Source organism: Dryobates pubescens, chromosome 11, assembly GCF_014839835.1.
Source record: "Dryobates pubescens isolate bDryPub1 chromosome 11, bDryPub1.pri, whole genome shotgun sequence".
In the NCBI taxonomy this organism is placed as follows: domain Eukaryota; kingdom Metazoa; phylum Chordata; class Aves; order Piciformes; family Picidae; genus Dryobates; species Dryobates pubescens.
In genome coordinates, this window is record NC_071622.1 from 58,311 (window position 1) to 75,125 (window position 16,815).

At 52.2% G+C, this 16,815-nt stretch overlaps 2 protein-coding genes across 2 annotated transcripts; both read left to right on the forward strand.

Moving 5' to 3' along the window:
* Positions 1–2,512: 2,512 nt before the first annotated feature.
* FMO1 (flavin containing dimethylaniline monoxygenase 1) lies at positions 2,513–8,751 on the forward strand. Its single transcript, XM_009898277.2, has 8 exons — positions 2,513–2,653; positions 2,866–3,054; positions 3,139–3,301; positions 3,978–4,120; positions 4,449–4,648; positions 5,737–6,092; positions 6,914–6,986; positions 8,162–8,751. Exons 1-8 carry the CDS (start codon positions 2,528–2,530, stop codon positions 8,502–8,504), a joined length of 1,593 nt encoding a protein of 530 aa, XP_009896579.1. The 5' UTR covers positions 2,513–2,527; the 3' UTR covers positions 8,505–8,751.
* Positions 8,752–11,222: 2,471 nt separating this feature from the next.
* Positions 11,223–16,157, forward strand: LOC104298229 (flavin containing dimethylaniline monoxygenase 4). The gene is given in 13 exon segments (XM_009898276.2): positions 11,223–11,440; positions 11,733–11,921; positions 12,279–12,441; positions 12,808–12,953; positions 13,298–13,497; positions 13,672–13,702; positions 13,704–13,832; positions 13,834–13,866; positions 13,868–14,027; positions 14,333–14,402; positions 15,677–15,764; positions 15,766–15,786; positions 15,788–16,157. Coding segments are annotated over 13 exon segments (1,641 nt in total). The 5' UTR covers positions 11,223–11,308; the 3' UTR covers positions 16,067–16,157.
* Positions 16,158–16,815: the final 658 nt, after the last annotated feature.

The window sequence follows — 16,815 nt, forward strand, 5'->3', positions numbered from 1 at the left end:
ATGACATTCCCTGATGCGCCAGCAGCAGAGGTGAGCGGAGCAACCAGAATTACCCTGTGTGTTTCCAAGGGCTTTTCAGCACCCTGGGCATGCATGTACCGTGCATAACTACTGTAATGCTCTGGTCAAGAGCATTGCAGTGATATTTGTGGAGGAGAACACCACAGACCTGAGGCAGATCACAGGAAAGTGAGTTGTAATTGCAGGGCGCTGAAGCTTTAGAGGTGTGCCTACCCTAGACACACACAGTACCATTCACTACATCTCATCCCATGTCTCCAGACTGGATTACCCATCAAGGATGGCCAGAGCCACCACTGTGTAAGCTACTGCAGCAGAGGTATTTGGTCCCATTTATCACAGAATCGTAGAACTGCCAGGGTTGGAAGGGACCTCGAGGACCATCCAGTTCCAACCCCCCCTGCCATGGGCAGGGACACCTCACACCACAGCAGGTTGCTCACAGCCACATGTGGTCAATGACACAATGCAGCCTCAGCACCCTGTGAGCAGTGACTGCAAAACCAGCTTACTCTTTTTTTAAGGTTCTCTGGGTGCAAAGTCCTACCAAAACCCTGCTGCCTGTCAGCAGCTTCTCTTTCGGAGGACAGCAATGAGGCAGGTGAAAAAAATCCACAGCTGGAGCCACCACAGCTCCTCCTTGCATGACTGAAGAATGCATCTGGACCACTCCAGCATCTCCCACCCACTCAATCCCCTTCAGGGATTCATCAACCAGGTCATCTGGCTCACCCTGCACAATAGCAGGAGAGTTCAGCCACACCTCCCACTGCAAACCCGAGTTGCGCAATCGCTGTGGGTGTCTGGTGTCCACGCCAGGGCGGGGGGAGCCGCCCACCCTCCCCTGCCTCTGCCAGAGCGCTGCGTATTGCCTACAAATTCGGAGGAAGAGGGTTTCTGCCGGACGCAGCAGCGAGACGGAGCACAGGCGGCTGAGCCTGCGAGGTAGGTGTGCCCCTGCGGGGATGTATCCCTTCCGGCCCCTTGCAAGCACCCCACAAACTGAGACTTCTGAGGTTAGTTGCTACAAATACTTGCAGGGACAATATGGAAAGTGTGGCAGAAACAGGCACGGGGAAACAGAGAGTGTTTCCTAGAGTTGTTCGGGATTTTTCTAGCTCCTCTGCAAAAGGGTGTGGGATTCAATATCATCCATGGCTGGGAGACGTTTGGGATACAGGTTAAGTCCCACCATGCCAACGACAACTCCCCCAAGCAGTTAACGATCAGCAGCTTCTGCTAGCATTTTCTCCATGCAAAAAGCAAAGAGCTCAGTTTTCATTCCCACCTTGGAAGGCAGAGTGTTCATTAGGTGCTGCCTTCCTACTGAAAGCTGAACTTGTTCGTGGGGAATTCGATGGGGTTTAGAAAATGCTGTGTTTAACCCCATTTTTCTACTGAAGACTTTTGGGTGGGGGGTGATTTTTTTGGTTGCTTCTTGTCGTGGTGGCTTCTTTTGTTTGGTTGGTTTTTGTTTGGTGGTTGGTTGTTTTTTTCCCTGATGAATATACCATCCTCTGTGTCCAGTGAAGGCTTCTTGTGGCAGAGGACCTAGTGCCACCTGGGTGTAGTGCCATCCCAGTATGCCAGGTTGATAACTCAGTTTGATAACCTGATAACCAGAGCTGGGGTTAAATCACGGGTTGCAGCAGCACCCCCATTGGACCTGCGTGGCAGTCCCCATTCTGGGTTTGTCCAGCCCACGCCACAACACCTTGCCATCACCCCTTGTTTCATTGCCCAGCACTATCAGGAAGAGTTCAGGTTCATCATCTCTACTGCGTCCCTGGAAGTTTGTAGGGCTAGACATCAACCCTAGGGCTGCTGCCTTTCAAACACCTGGGTGGAGGCATTTGCAGCCCTGAAAGAGACTGCTTGTCCAACCCAGACCTCTCCAGTGGGGTAGCCTTGGATACAAAAGCAGCCCTAAAGCCAAGGTGTGCTATCTACCCACAGTCCCTCCGTTGGCTTTGATAGCCATGTCAAAGTCAACAGCATCTTCCCTGGGGACAGGGAACACGACTCGGTCAGTGATGCACAGACAGAATAGACCTGGTGCATGATTTGTTTTCTTTTCTGAGAAAGGCAGGGGCAGATCTCCAAAGGTAAACTACAAATATTTACCAGACTGATAAGGATGGATAGTTTAAACATAGCTTGGAAAGAAAAATTGGCAGCAAGTTGTGGCTTAGCTACATTCCTTCAAAGCAAGTCTCCAGGGCATCTACAGGGTTTTGGAAGAAAGTTGGTGAGCTGGATGGATTTATTTAAAAACAAACCCAAACCAAACACTTTAAAAATAGAGAAAATTAAGACTTAAAGACATTTAACCTAACTTGTACATGAAGAGCCCAGAATGCTGGTAAAGGGAATGATGTTTTGGAGGTAGTATACAGAGAAATCCCCTATGCAGACAGCTGCTCCCTAAAAGAGTGGTGACCGTCTGTCTGTTTTCTCCCAGGTTAGGTGCTGTTTGCAGTGTGAGATCCCAGCGAAGATAGCCAGGATGAAAGTGGCCGTGGTGGGTGCAGGTGTCAGTGGGCTGACGGCCACCAAGTGCTGCTTGGATGAGGGGCTGGAGCCCACCTGTTTCGAGAAGAGCCAGGACATCGGTGGGGTCTGGCGCTTCACGGTGAGCCAACAGTGCCTGTCCCCCTTCCCACTGGAGCTGCAGCTTTGAGAGTTGGGGAGCAGATTGAGCTGGGCTCCAGTGGGTGGGGAAGGGGCATGAGAGCTGGATGCTGACCTCCCCTGTCTGCACTCCCCGAGATCAGAGAAAGGGGAAAAGGGGAACAGTCCCTGCCCCAGGGCAGAGAGCTGATGCACCCTGTGGTGCCATGCTAGGAGCACATTGAGACTGGCCGGCCAAGCCTCTATGCATCAGTCATCAGCAACACCTCGAAGGAGATGTCATCATACTCTGACTTCCCTTACCCTGAGGACTTCCCAGTGTTCCTGCCCAATGCCCGGTTCCTGGAATACCTCCGGCGTTATGCTGAGCACTTCAGCCTCCAGAAGCACATCAAGTTTGGGGTGAGTGATGAGTGTCCCAGCACTGCCCAGATCCTCATGCATGCCAGGCAACTGTGATGACTCTGCTTCACTTCCACGTTTCAGACCACTGTCACCAGCATCCGGAAACGCCCTGACTTTGCCAGCACGGGCCAGTGGGATGTGGTCACGGAGCTGGATGGGAAGCAGACGCTGCATGTCTTCGATGCTGTTATGGTTTGCACTGGCAACCACTCTGAGCCGTCCCTTCCTCTGCACTCTTTTCCTGGTACAGTACATGGCTGCATGAAGTTACCTGCTTTCAAGGATAGGAGAGAAGGAAAATTAGCAGCTCCTAGGGGAAAACTCTTCCTTTTCTTGCTTCTGCTTTTCAAACCTTGTGGCACAAACAGCAGTCCTCGTGCTTCTGCAGCATCGTTTTCACAGGCTCCGGTCACCTCAGAGTAACCTTTGCAAGGCAAGGTGGCTTAGCCTCAAAGAGGCTGTTCACACAATATGTGAGATAGGACAAGGCCCTCTCAGTGAAGCTCCGCCATCTTTGGCAGGGCTGTATTCACCACTGCTGCAATGAATCTCCCTGGTCCTCAGTATTATTAAGTGCTTCTATAGCTGCTAGCAGGACAGAAGGGCTGCAAGCTTTTCTGAACTTTCATCTGCATCTTGTAGAGGCTTCGTCCCAAGACGGTACCAGCACAGCTCTTGTACACGTTTGTTTTCCAAGTCCCCCCTCAGCACACGTGTCCCTGCTCACTGCCTTGCAGGCACACATGAGACCCCATTTTGGAGAGGAAGCACTAGGTCTGTGTGCGTGGGATGTAGGGCTGGACCTCCCTAAGCCCCTGGTGGCCACAGACCGTACTTCCTTTCTCTTGCCATCTGGATAGTTCTCCCAACAAACCCCACAAATGCTCAAGTGAAAAAGCTTTTGTTTCTTTTCCTCCAAGGCATTGAGAAGTTTCAAGGGCAGTACTTCCACAGCCGGCAGTACAAGCATCCTGACCTGTTTCGGGGGAAGCATGTCCTCGTGGTGGGCATGGGCAACTCAGGAGTGGACATTGCAGTGGAGGCCAGCCGTGTGGCTGCGAAGGTACTGCCACCAGCCACCCAGGGCTGCAGGGAGGGTACTGCTGGGGACAGGAACTTAATCTGCCATCACTGCAGGGAGAGCAAGTTGGGGTTACCTTGCTTAGTGTCCAAATGCCCTTTCTGAACTTGTATTTCTTGGTCAAAATCCTACCCTGAAAGCAAGCTGGTTGTTTTGTTCTCTCCTGTTTCATCTTCACTGCCAGCTGACTATTGCCGGTTTTTAATTGTGTAGATGTCTGGATGTCTGCACTGTGCCCATCTGGGGTTACTTCATAAAGGCAAAGCAGCACATTCCTCACCTGAACTGCTGATTCTCTGCTCTCTCCCAGGTGACTATCAGCACCAGCCGAGGTGCTTGGCTACTCAGCCGTGTGCATGACCATGGCTACCCATGGGACATGGTTTTCAACACTCGCCTTATGAGCTTGATCAGAAACAGCCTCCCTGGACCCCTTGCACATGAGTTAATTAACTACAAGGTGAACCAGAGGTTAAATCATGAAAACTACGGCCTTCAACCAGAGAAGAGGTACTTCATGGTGGCTTCCATACCATGCAGTGTCACAGGGTTTGTGCCGTGGGCAGGGAGGAGATCTCCATCGATCAGTGCCCAGACTGACTGCAGCAAGGAGTTTATAGCCAATTAGGAGAAGATAAGCTGTAGCCCCCTTAGGTAGTGTGATATGGAGCAAGCTGGAGAAGCCCAGGAGGGACCAGAGGAGTGTTCCTGATGAGGCTCCCTGGGAAAAGGGAAAGAGAAACTTAAAGCATGGATCAGTTCTGAAAAGCAATGGTTTAAAGAGTAGTTGAGTGAATGGAAGAAGGTGGCAAGAGATGCCCATGAATCACTCAGGCTATGGGACAGGGTGAGTAGTGGTTTGAGCCTTAACTGGGAGTTAAGAGCTCAGATGGGGGCAAGGCTGAGAATCTCTCCCCTGCTCCCCCCTCCTCCCTCCCAACAGAGAGGAAAAAAAAGAAAAGGGAAGGAGCAAATCCACCAAGCAATAATTTTGGAGTCCGCCTGAAAGTAGAGAGGTAAAGAGTTTTCTTTAAACAATATATATATAACAATAACAGGTAAGGTTCACAAGGGCAAGGAACAAGGATGGATGGGAGGGGAAAAAAAAACCCAAAAACAAGAATACAAAACCAGTCTCTCTCTCTGAAGAGGCATGGAGGCAGCAGGGAGAAGGATCAGGCCCAACCATGTGGCAGAAGAGCAGGAAAGCAGCTGCAGTAGCTCTTGTCCAGGAGAGGCAGGAGCCAAAAAGGAGGCCTAATGACTGCAAAGTTGCGCTTTTTTATACCCTAGCTGGGCAGGGAGGGGGGAGCGGAACAGACTCAGCTTCCCAGGGGGAAAACCCCCTGCAGGGAAGGCAAAGCACCCGCAAGCCCTCCACCCGGTTCTGGCTTTTTTTTCAGGATGGGCGTTAACCCACCACAGGGTGACATTGGTGTGAGGGTGAAATATGCCAGGTTTTGGAGAGATGGGGGAAGAGCTCAGAGCGAATGACAGTGGGAGGTCATGGGGCTGGAGGGCCCAGGGGGAGGAGAAGGGACACCGGCAGGGCTTGGTTTTGTGATCTCCATTGCTCAAAGCCCCTCGGCTCTCCACAGCTGCCCGGTGCGTGAGCCTGTGCTGAACGACGACCTGCCAAGCTACATTCTGACAGGGAGGATCACCATCAAGCCGGGTGTGAAGGAGTTCAAGCACAATACTGTTGTTTTCCACAACTGCCCCAAGGAGGAGCCCGTCGATGTTGTCGTCTTCTGCACGGGCTATGACGTCTCTTTCCCGTTCCTAGAAGAAGCAGTGGTCAAGGTGGAAAACAAGCATGCGTCCCTCTACAAATACGTGTTCCCCACGCACCTGCAGAGGCCCTCCCTGGCCGTCATTGGGCTGGTCAAGACGCTGGGAGCCATGATGCCCGTGACAGAGATGCAGGCACGCTGGGCGAGCCGCACCTTCCGAGGTAACGGCGGAGCTCCTGCCTACCACAGTGCAGCTCAGGCTGCACGTGGCTCATCCCCTCTGCACAGCAAGGGGGAGTTCTGTCCCTGGAAACCCCAGAGCTGAGAAGCTCACTTTAAAGGGGTCAAGGAAATATTTCTAGGGCTTGGACTTTGCAAGTTAGTCTGCTTCAGCTGAGCTATAGCAACGTAAGTGCCTGCTTGGTCCAAGCTGCATGTAAGCTGATGACATCTACTTTAAATCACTTTTTTGCCCATTAAGCTGATGCCCGCTGTGAGCCAAGAAGGAGTGCTCCATTCCTTATTGTGATGCAGCTGATGTGCAGTCCCGCACCTGAGCTTGCAAACTATGGTCTGAATTAGATTGCTCAAGATAGCATATTCTCCCTAAAATATTTTAGAAGCCAGACAACGGAGATGAAAACATAAACCTGGATGCACAGATAAGAGTTGTCTTCAAGACACAGTGGTGGATCCATCCTGGCAGGATCCACTGCTCTTTAAGGGACAGCTCTGGGGTTTCTTTTTGGGAAGATCCTCTCTGGAGCTCGCAGGGCCCATCTTGCCCCAAATCAACTGGCAGTGCCCTGACAGCACAAATCTTTAAGAGCAGGAGGAAGTGCAGGTGAATTTGTACCACAGTGGAGGGCTGGCCTTTGGCAGAATTGCCCCTGCCGAGCTAAATCTGAGCAATGAGAGTTTCCTGCCCTCCCAGAGAAGGGCTTCCCATGCTTTGCATCACTAAATGAGTTTGCATCACTGAACGAGTTCACAAGTTCCCCCAGGAATTAAACTCTGCAGGACATTCTCTTCTCTCTTCTAGGCTTGTGTCAGTTGCCTCCTCAGTCTGTCATGGAGAAGGAAGTAAATGAGAAGAAGAAAAACCAAGTGCGAAGGTAAGCCAGTCCCCCAGAGCCCTGAAGGGTTTTGGGGGATTGAAAAGCCCCTGCAATTGAGGGGAGAGCAGCACAGCTCACACTCTGTGGCTGCTCCCTGAACATATAGTGGAGGCAAAGGGAGGGATGCCCAAATCCAGCCACCCCTGTATTTGCTTGCATTGAGCCAAAGCGACCTTTGATCTGACACCGATATTCTGCCTGTTGACAACGGGAAGAAAATAATTCAAGGTAGTCAAGATTAAAGCTTGCTTGGGAGTTGGGGAAGTATGTCAGAGTGTCCAAGGACCACGATAAAACGGTGGATAAATTAATGGTAATAAATGCAAAATAATTCAGCAAGGGAAGTAAAAGCCAGCCCAAGGTGTACACACAATCATCTCTCCTCTCAGCATGGCTGGCTGATTCACTGTGAATAGGTTTCTATGCAGACTGGTGTAGCTCACAGGCAGACAAAGGGTCAGATCAAAGGCTAAGAAACATTAGGAAAAGAATGAGATAAAACCAGGGTGGGGTATTAATCCGTGGTTCCTCTAGATCACTAGAATAGAACAGGTGCAGAAGAGTGAAATACAGAACTGCAGAGAGCAACACGAGGCTAAATGCACCTGCGTTTTTTCTGCCCACATTAGGTGGGACATGGCAGAAATTCTCCAGTTCACCAGGTGCTTTTGCAATCCTCACTGGAAACGAGTCTCAGGGAAAATAAAGGGTTCTGCCTGTTTCCTGCTGCAGAGAGCAAAGGGAAAATAGTTCAGAAAAAAACCCACAACCAACCGACCAAAAAACCAAAACCCCCGAATGAAACCAATAAAAAAATGAAACAAACAAAACCCCCAACCATAACTGGTTTGGCAAAACCTTTTAGAGAAGGTGTACTAAAGTGAAGAGAATGGTCCAGATACAACGTGTGAGTGAAGGATCAACTGATGCACATGAGCAGGGTGTGTACCAGAGCCAGCATCACTTCCCGCACGCTGTGTAATGGGCAGCACCCAGGTCTGGACAAACCCTGGCTCCCAGTGCATGTGCACCCAGCCCTTTCCTATGAGGAACCCAGCTGAGCTCAGATGCAGTAATACTGATGCAGAGAATCAGAATCTGACCTCCCGTTCCTCTCAGCCCCACTGACACCGGTCCCACTCCCACCTCTTTTTCTTCTCTGATTGGTTCAGGTTTGGTCTGTCGTTTGACGAAGTGCTCAAAACCGAGTGGGTGATCTACATGGACGAGCTCGCCTCGCTCATCGGTGCCAAGCCCAGCATTCTGGGGCTGCTCTGCAGAGACCCTCGGGTGGCACTCACTATTTTCTTTGGCCCTTGCACCCCCTATCAGTACCGGTTGGAGGGTCCTGGAAGCTGGGAGGGGGCACGCCAGGCCATCTTTACCCAGTGGGACCGAATCCTGAAGCCCACGAGAACACGAGTTCCTACCAGCTCCTCCAGTTTGTGCCCTTCTGTTCTTCTTGTGGTGGGGTTGCTTCTGCTCCTGGCTGCCCTGTTTTTAGGTTTCCAGTAGACTTTTAGAGCCTGTTTAGGTTTTTGTCCCTGGAAATATTGTCTTAGGTCGCACAGCCCCACAGAGTGCCATGGGACAGGGGCAAAGTGATTTTAGCAGATCACAACAAATTTTAAACATTAACCAGCAGTACAGCTTCAGCTCACATCCAAGCACAGCTGGGGATGGCAGTCTTCCCCCAGCATGTATTGCCCCTCTGTTGTGCTCCTGCCTCCTGCTGTGAGCCGAGCACAGCTGTGTGGCATGGCTGTGTGGCATGGCTGTGTCCAGCCCATGTTGACCAGGAGGCAGTGAGGACAAGAGTAGCAAAAATGGCTTTGACTGTTACAAATTGAAAGGAACAAAGATAATCGCCTGGGAACTGGGGACTTTATCTAGGCGGCTACATAGGTCAGGCTGTCCCTTCTTCCAGCCTCAAATCCTATGACTCAAAAATCCCAGTCTGAGTTGAGTTGGTGCATCTTCACAGTGAAAGGGCCCCTGCTGTGCTGAAAGGGTTCTGGCTGTGGTGGTTTCACAGAATCACAGAATTGCCCACACCGGAGAAGACTTCTAACAGTCATTGAGTCCAATCATTAGCCTAACACTGACAAGCTCTTGACTAAACCATATCCCTAAGCCCTACATCTGCAAGACAAATAAGAACAGTGACTCCACCGCCTCCCTGGGCAAGCCCTTCCAATGCCCGATAATCCTTTCACTGCAGAAATTCTTCCTGATACCTAATCTAAACTTACCTCGCTGCAACAGGAGGCCGTTTCTTCTTGTTCTTTCACTTGTTACTTGGTTCACCAGACCAACGCCCACCTCTCTACAATTTTCTTTCATGTAGTTGTAGAGAGTGTTATTATCCATGAGCCACCTTTTCTCAGGAGGAGCCACCTTTTTTGGCTGTGACTCCCACCACCACAGTGGTACCTTGCAGGGCTGAGCACTGATAGCTCTGCCTCCCTGCTCTTCCCACCACCAGACAATGCTGGGGGCTCATTTGGCACGTGGGGAGACTTTTCAATCAATAAAATTTCATGGGCTGTGGCAATATCATGTTGCAGGCTGCTGCCTTTTCACCTCCCTGTATGCACAGGGAAAGTTGGGAAATGTCATGCCCGGGATTGGGGCCATGCCAGCGGGTGCTGCGGGTGACCCACAAGCCTGGGCTTTGTGGCCATGAAGAACTGGGCTGGACTACGCACCGTGCCTCCCATCCCCACTATACGCTGGCATGCAGACACAGGGAGTGCTTTGCTGGTTTCACAGGGATGCTGAGGAGCCCCCGTTCGGTGCCGGCAGCACATGGTGGGACAGATAGGGACAGTCCCCTGCCGCTGGTGCAGCGGCAAACCCAGCACACGGGGTCTTGCCAAGCGGCCTTGGGTTCACAATCCGGATTTACTGCCACGGGGAGGTGGTTGGCTTTCTGCCAGCACATTTAAGCACAGCAGGAGAGCGTGGGTGTAAAGGTCAGCAGTGCAAAAGTCGTGGTGAGCTGCCTGAACTTCAGCTTTTCCCTTGAATCTGCAGCCAGAGAAACTCCAAAGCAAAGTTTGGCTGAAGCCTGAGCAGCGAAGGCACGACACTTGCCGCGCAAGGTTTGCTCCTCACTTCTCTCTGGCTGGGTTTTGCAGGTTTTAAAACTGGGCAGCCAGCCATCCGCGGGGTTGGTGTTCGCCTACAGCTTCACCTCCCTGCTAGCAGGGGGCGAGAGGGGGTGTCGTGGGGACCCTCTGGAGCAAAGCTGTCTGTAGGCAGTGCTGGCAAAGAGGGGTAACTTTAGCACCCTAGGGACGCTGCTTCCCTTTTCCAACGCCAAGGGAAGCTCTGGGAACGGAGCAGGGGGTGTGTGAACGTTGGTATGTTCTGCCCTGTTCCTGCAATTCAGGGAGTGGCTCAAGCTGGGCTTTTGGACGCAGAAAGGTCTTGGGTTTTTTCACCTCCCCCATGTGTCCCCGGCTTTCTGCACTTTCCCCCAGTTCCCGCTTATGTTAATTTACTTTTGGACACAAAACGTGTAGGGAAATGCTTAAGATGATTCTTTCTTGAGAGTCTGCAGTAGGAATGTTTGTTATCTAATCAAAGTTCATGTGTGTTCTATTGTTTATCTAGTTTCTGTGCTTTCTACTCGAGCTCAGCCCAGCTCAGTTTACACACCCGGAGCTCTGAGTTCCTCCCATTTATACCCTGACTTTCCTGGGTTTCTTACCTATTGTGTAATCCCAGCTGCGCTGCCCCTGTGCTAACTTCTGAATCCCTGTTCCTTGCCCCTGCTCAGTCAGGCAGCACCTTTGTTTTATTTTATTTAAAAAATAAAAACAAAGCACCTTTTAGTTTTCAAAATAATCCCTTTAATGAGAAACTTACGAAGAAAGCATGAAAAAGGGCCAGCTTGACTGAAATTGTTTCTTGACAAGATTTCAGGACGATCACTTTATGCAGGCAGAAGGTGGCAGCTGTGAGCCCCATTCCCTTCTTTGCATGCCCTGGTTTGGGCCAGGAAAGGGAGTAAGTAGAAGCAGTACCACGGTGAGGTTTAAAGGTGTCTCCTTTACCCCCATTGGCAAGAGGAGAATTGCTGAGCCCTCAGTGTGGGCTGAGCAAAGTGGGAAGGGTCATGAGAGGTATGGGTCCATGACAATGGCAATGGCTTTCTCCGAAGAGCAGTTTTTCCCCTGTGGACACCTGCAGCCAGAGAAGGCCCAGGGGTGTTTTGCTGGGAATGGGAAGAAGAGCCTGGTATTTCTGCTAATAACTGGGCTGTTTTATTTTCAGTTCCTCATAAGCTGCCCCACTGCTTGCCACAGGACAGCATGGTGCGGCGTGTGGCTGTTATCGGTGCCGGGGTCGGCGGTTTGGCCTCCATCAAGTGCTGCCTGGATGAGGGGCTGGAGCCCACCTGCTTCGAGAGGAGTGAGGACATTGGGGGTGTCTGGCACTACATGGTCAGTGGGCACTGAAGGGGGGGATTGTCCCTGGGTTTCTTCCATCCCTCAGATGTCCTTTGCTTGCAGCAAAGAGGAAAGGGTGGCCGTGCCCTCAGGGAGTGTCCCTGTCCCAGGCACCGGGCCCCCTCTGACTCCAAGGTGGAAAAGGAGACAAAGGGAGCCGAAGCCACATTGACCAAGTGTTAGTCCTGGGTTATTCCTTGTACCCAAACATAAGGGGGAAACATGCTCAAAATGTGGGGAGAAGGTCCTCTGCACGCTTGCACGTGGCACCACTGGCTTCACACAGGACTCCATGGACAGCAGGAGGGTCAGTGTGTACCGCTCGGTCATCACCAACACCTCCAAGGAGATGTCCTGCTTCAGTGACTTCCCCTTCCCAGAGGATTTTCCCAATTACCTACACCACAGCCTTGTTCTGGAGTACTTCGGGATGTATGCCCGGCACTTTGACCTCCTGCGGCACATACGCTTCGAGGTGAGCAGAGACCCCAGAAGAGCTGGCAGCGGCTGCAGGCACCGGGGCACCATCTAGGTGGGATGGGCCGATGCCAAGTGCAGACCTGCAAGGGGCCACCTACCTTTGCATCCTGAATGCAGCCTTTTTGGCTCCATGTTTTTAATTAGGCTGCTCAAACATGGGCTGCCTGATACATCCTCCTCACAATGCCATCACCAGGATAATGGTGCAGGGTGGGATTTAACAGCTTAAGAGGTGACATTGCAGCTACCTGGGTACCCAGCCTGCTCCCAGCAGCCCCAGCCCGTTGCAGGCAAATCCTCTCCAAAACACATCACAGTCCCTGATTGCTGTTTTGTTGGACTTCGGTTCAAGACAACAGCTCTGAGTGTGAGGAAGCGCCCAGATTTTGCTGCTTCAGGCCAGTGGGAGGTGGTCACTGAGACTCATGGTGTCCAGGAGCTGCACATCTTTGATGCTGTCATGGTTTGCACTGGCCATTACCAGGAGCCCTACTTACCATTGGCTTCTTTCCCAGGTGAGCCTTGCCTCGGGAGTGGGGTGGGCTGGGGCTACCCCCTGTTGTTTCACCCAAGCACCCATGGGCCCCTTGGATGCGTTTTCCTCTACAAGCCTTCCTGCTGCACAAAGCCTGTGTGCTGGGCAGGCATGACTCTCACACCATGGAAATAGCAGGGGGCATTCCCAGGAATGGGAAAAACACCTCAAAATATGCAGCCAGGCTCTTGCGGGGTAGCATCGCCTAGAGAATTGAGACCTCCACAGGCTTCTCAGCTGCAAGATGTGGAGGTAGAGGGTTGGGGGGGATACAGAAGGTCCAGGCATGAGGCTAGGTCAAGTAACTATATCTGGCGGTAGGAGAAGCTCCCTGATCTCTGCCTAGGTATCAGCAGTCGCTTCAAAGGCCAGTACCTGCACAGCCAGCAATACAGAGATGCGGAGGCTTTCCGGGGAAAGAGAGTCCTCGTGGTTGGCATTGGCAACACCGGCAGTGACCTCGCTGTGGAGCTGAGCCGTGTGGCTGCAAAGGTACAGGTCTGCAGTGGTGCTGAGCCCAGCCAGGGACCACAAGAGCTGGCAGCTTGGGAATACACAGGAAGCTTTGCTCACCGGGTTTCTCAATAGATAGCGCTTCAAATGCCGGGCAACTGAAGAAGCTCTGCGGTTCCTGAAGAGTTTGGGCCACCCAAGGAGTGACCATTGGGTGTGGAAAGTTTGCAGAAGACACCACAAGCTGCTCTGCTCAGCTGGATGCTTTGTCCTTCCCTTGGGATAATCCTCTTGGCTCCCAACTACAGATGGGATTTGCCATTCAGGGCAAAACTGGCGACGAGCTGCCGGGGCAGAAGGCCAAGACCTGTCTTCTCCCGCAGGTGTACCTCAGTGCCAGGAGCAGCACGTGGGTGTTCAGCCGGGTCTCAGACCACGGCTTCCCCTTTGACATGGTCCACACTACGCGTTTCAAACACCTTCTTGACTGGCTTCTCCCATCAGCCCTCACGAAGAGGCTCCGTTTTGGAACGTGCAATGCCTGGTTTAACCATGCAAACTATGGCCTGGCTTCCACCAAAAGGTTGCTTTTTCTGACTATTTTGCTTGTTGATCAGGGGGTTAATGGTATGAAATGCTCAAGTTTAATTCCAGGGATACTTGTGAAATAGCAAACCATCGAAGGGGAACACTGTCCACAAAAGGTATTTTGGGTCCCTCGGAGATGCTGATATTGCTTCCTTTTTTCCACCTGCAGCTCCAACTTTCGCATAATTGTCAACGAAGATGCTGCCGTTTTGCCTCCTCTCTGGCACTGTTGTGTTGAAGCCCAGCGTGAAGGAGTTCACTGAAAGCTCTGCTGCGTTTGAAGATGGCACAGCCGAAGACAACATCGACGTGGTGCTCTTTGCAACAGGCCTACATCTTCACATTTCCCTTCCTGGAAGAGTCCTGTTCGCAGCCTCTTCAATGACAGCCGTTCCCTCTACAAATGCGTCTTCCCTCCCCAGCTGGAGCAGCCAACGCTGGCCATCATCGGCTTAGTCCAGCTGACGGGATCGGTGATGGTGGGATCAGAGATGCAGGCGCGCTGGGTGGCAGGGACCTTTGCAGGTGGGAGACGGACTGAAGAGATGGGATCTGCTGAACTGGGAGGTCTGGGGAAGACTGATCTGCTACCCACAGAGCCTAGGGCCATATTTTGGCTCCTGCCACGGTACCCATGGTGGCTATGGCCATTAGCTGCACCACCAGCCTTCTGCCCCCTATCCACATCCTCATATCCCTGCTGCTGCACGCATGCCGTCGTAACTGGCAAGCGTGAATGTTCTCAGTAAAGGGGATGTGAGCATGAGAAAGGGACAAACTTTTCATCTTAGTGTGCTGCTGGAGATGTCTGCTTTCTCTGTTCTTCTCAGGCTGGAACAAGTTGCCTCCCACCAGCACAATGATGGCTGACGTTTTGAAGAAGAAGCTACCAGTCAAAAGGTGCATGATGCTTCTGCACTGGGGGTGCAATGGGCACCATGTGCCAGGATAATCCCAGGGATTATCACGTAGTGGTTGCCTGCCTAGGTCCTTCCTGCATCCCATCCTGCCTTGGATGTATTTATTCCCTCACCACCTGCAGCAAGGTGGGGAAATGCTGTTGTGGCTCCCAAATGGATGACAGACTAGAACACCGAGGCACAGTGCTCTTCACCAGGTCATGGCCAGGGCTAGGACCTGCAGATCTCCCCTACCAGACCTCCAAGCCATGTTCTTATTTCCAGCATGCCAAAATGGAGGTTTGGTTTCCACCAGACTAAGGGTGCCACCCCGTGGCTTCTCTCTCCCAAATCCAGGCACTGGGGTCAGGGCCAAGCCCCATTCAGAAACTCCACTGGGCAATGCAGGCTAGGGACAGGTTTTGATGTGTCAGGATATTAGACAAGGCTGGAATTCCTGTATGTGGAAGCTAACATCCTGCCTTGTTGGCACTGGGATATTACAGGAGGTGGAGACGTGTCTTCAAGGCTGTGACACGTGTGATGGTGGACATGCTGCCTTGGAGCAAGGAGGGGACCTTGGGTCAAGTGGGGGATTTAGGATGGGCTAGGTCTGCCAAGACAGAGCTGGCTTCTAAGACACTGATGAAAATATGGGACAAAACAGAGCCATGGGGATTGTCATCAGGAGCCCCGGCAACTGCAGATACAATGCTGTTATGCAGAAATATGGGGAGTCTGAGGTGCCACAGAGACCGACGCAAGGCTGTCCCAGCTTTGCTGAAGCAGACTCAGCACATGTCCTCCCTCCTGCAAGGGAGATGAGGCCTCAAGCAGAAATATCCTGGAGGCCCCTCCCAGCATGGGAAGCTTTCCATATCTCCCAGTTTTCCCCACTCCCCTTGGCAGTCTTATCTGTGAAAGCCTACTCCTCTGCCTCTCAAAATCCACACCTGAGAAGCTCGGGGAGGGGTGCAGCAGGGGTGTTTGTGGCATTACAGTGACAGCAGTATTATGCCAGAACCATTTTTCAGGCCACAACTAGGCTGTGGAGGCAAAACCATCTCCTGCCTATTCCCTGCCCCAGGTAACTGTTGGGGACCAACCCTGCAGAGGTTCTCTGGGTGCCTTTAGGGTTACTTGGGGCTGAGGGAGCTGGGCCCCAGAGGCCAGGGCTTGGCTGATGACTGATGGCCAGAGCTTCTGTGTTCTGTGAAGCTGGGCACCATGATGTGATGATGCTACTGATTTGGTCTCTTTTCTGTCCCACTGAAGGCATCCATCTGAGAGAGAGAACTTGAAGATAAGTTTTCTCAGCTACATGGATGAAATAGCTTCATGTGCTGGCATAAAGCCCAGTGTGCCGTCGGCTGCTGCTGACAGACCCCCCGGCTGGCCCTGGCCATCTTCTTTGGGCCCTGCACGCCCTACCAGTACCGACTGGTGGGACGGGGGAAGTGGAGTGGGGCCAGAGTCGCCATCCTGACCCAGTGGCAGAGGACGCTGAAGCCCTTGAAAACTCGGGTGGTGGATGACTCCTCCAACAGCTCCTCCAGCTGGTGCTGGCTGTGTCTCTTGGCCCTGCCAGTGGCTCTAACAGCAGGTTTCCTCCTTTCTAAATACCCCCGGCCACGCTGGAGCACCTTGGCAAGACCACAGCTGTAGAAGAAACCCAGTCCTGAGGATGGTGCCAAGCTGTGCCACTGCCTGGTGCTGTCAGCAGGGCTGGAGCTGGCCCAATTACCCACGGGACCCTAAACCCTGGTGCCGCCTGGTGTCTGAGCTCCTCCTGCCAATGTTTCACACCTAGCAAGGGCCACACAGAGCATTTACCCCAAACCTGCTGCAATCTGTGCTTGTGTTGCCCCAGCACCAGGCTGGATTTCCCTTTTGGGAAGGGCCATTCTAGGACAGGCTGGTGTGCATAGAGCCAGCTTTCCTTCTCTTCTGCTCACCCAGAGCTTCCTCCATAACATTTCAGCAAGACCCACAACATTCTGAGATTTTCTGAAACACTGTCTTTGTATTTGTCTGGCAACTTTGGGGACATGAAGTGGGGAGCCACAAATAAAGCTCATGGATTTGGTCTTCTTTACTAGTTTTATTAATGGATTAGTGGGGGTTTCGAGCTTCAGAAGTGGGCCCCTGTGAACCTCCTAACATTCAACAAGGCCAAGTGCAAGGTTCTGCAACTAACTGGGCTGGGGCAGTCACCGGTATCAATACAGGCTGGGGAATGAAGGGATCAAGAGCAGCACTGTGGAGAATGACTTTGAGGTAGAGGTAGACAAAAAGCTGAGCGTGAATTGGCAATGTGTGCTCTAGTGAGACTCCACCCACAGTGTTGTGTCCAGCTCTGGGGTCCTCAGCGTGTGAAAGGCATGGACCTATTTGAATGCGTTGAGGAGACCAGA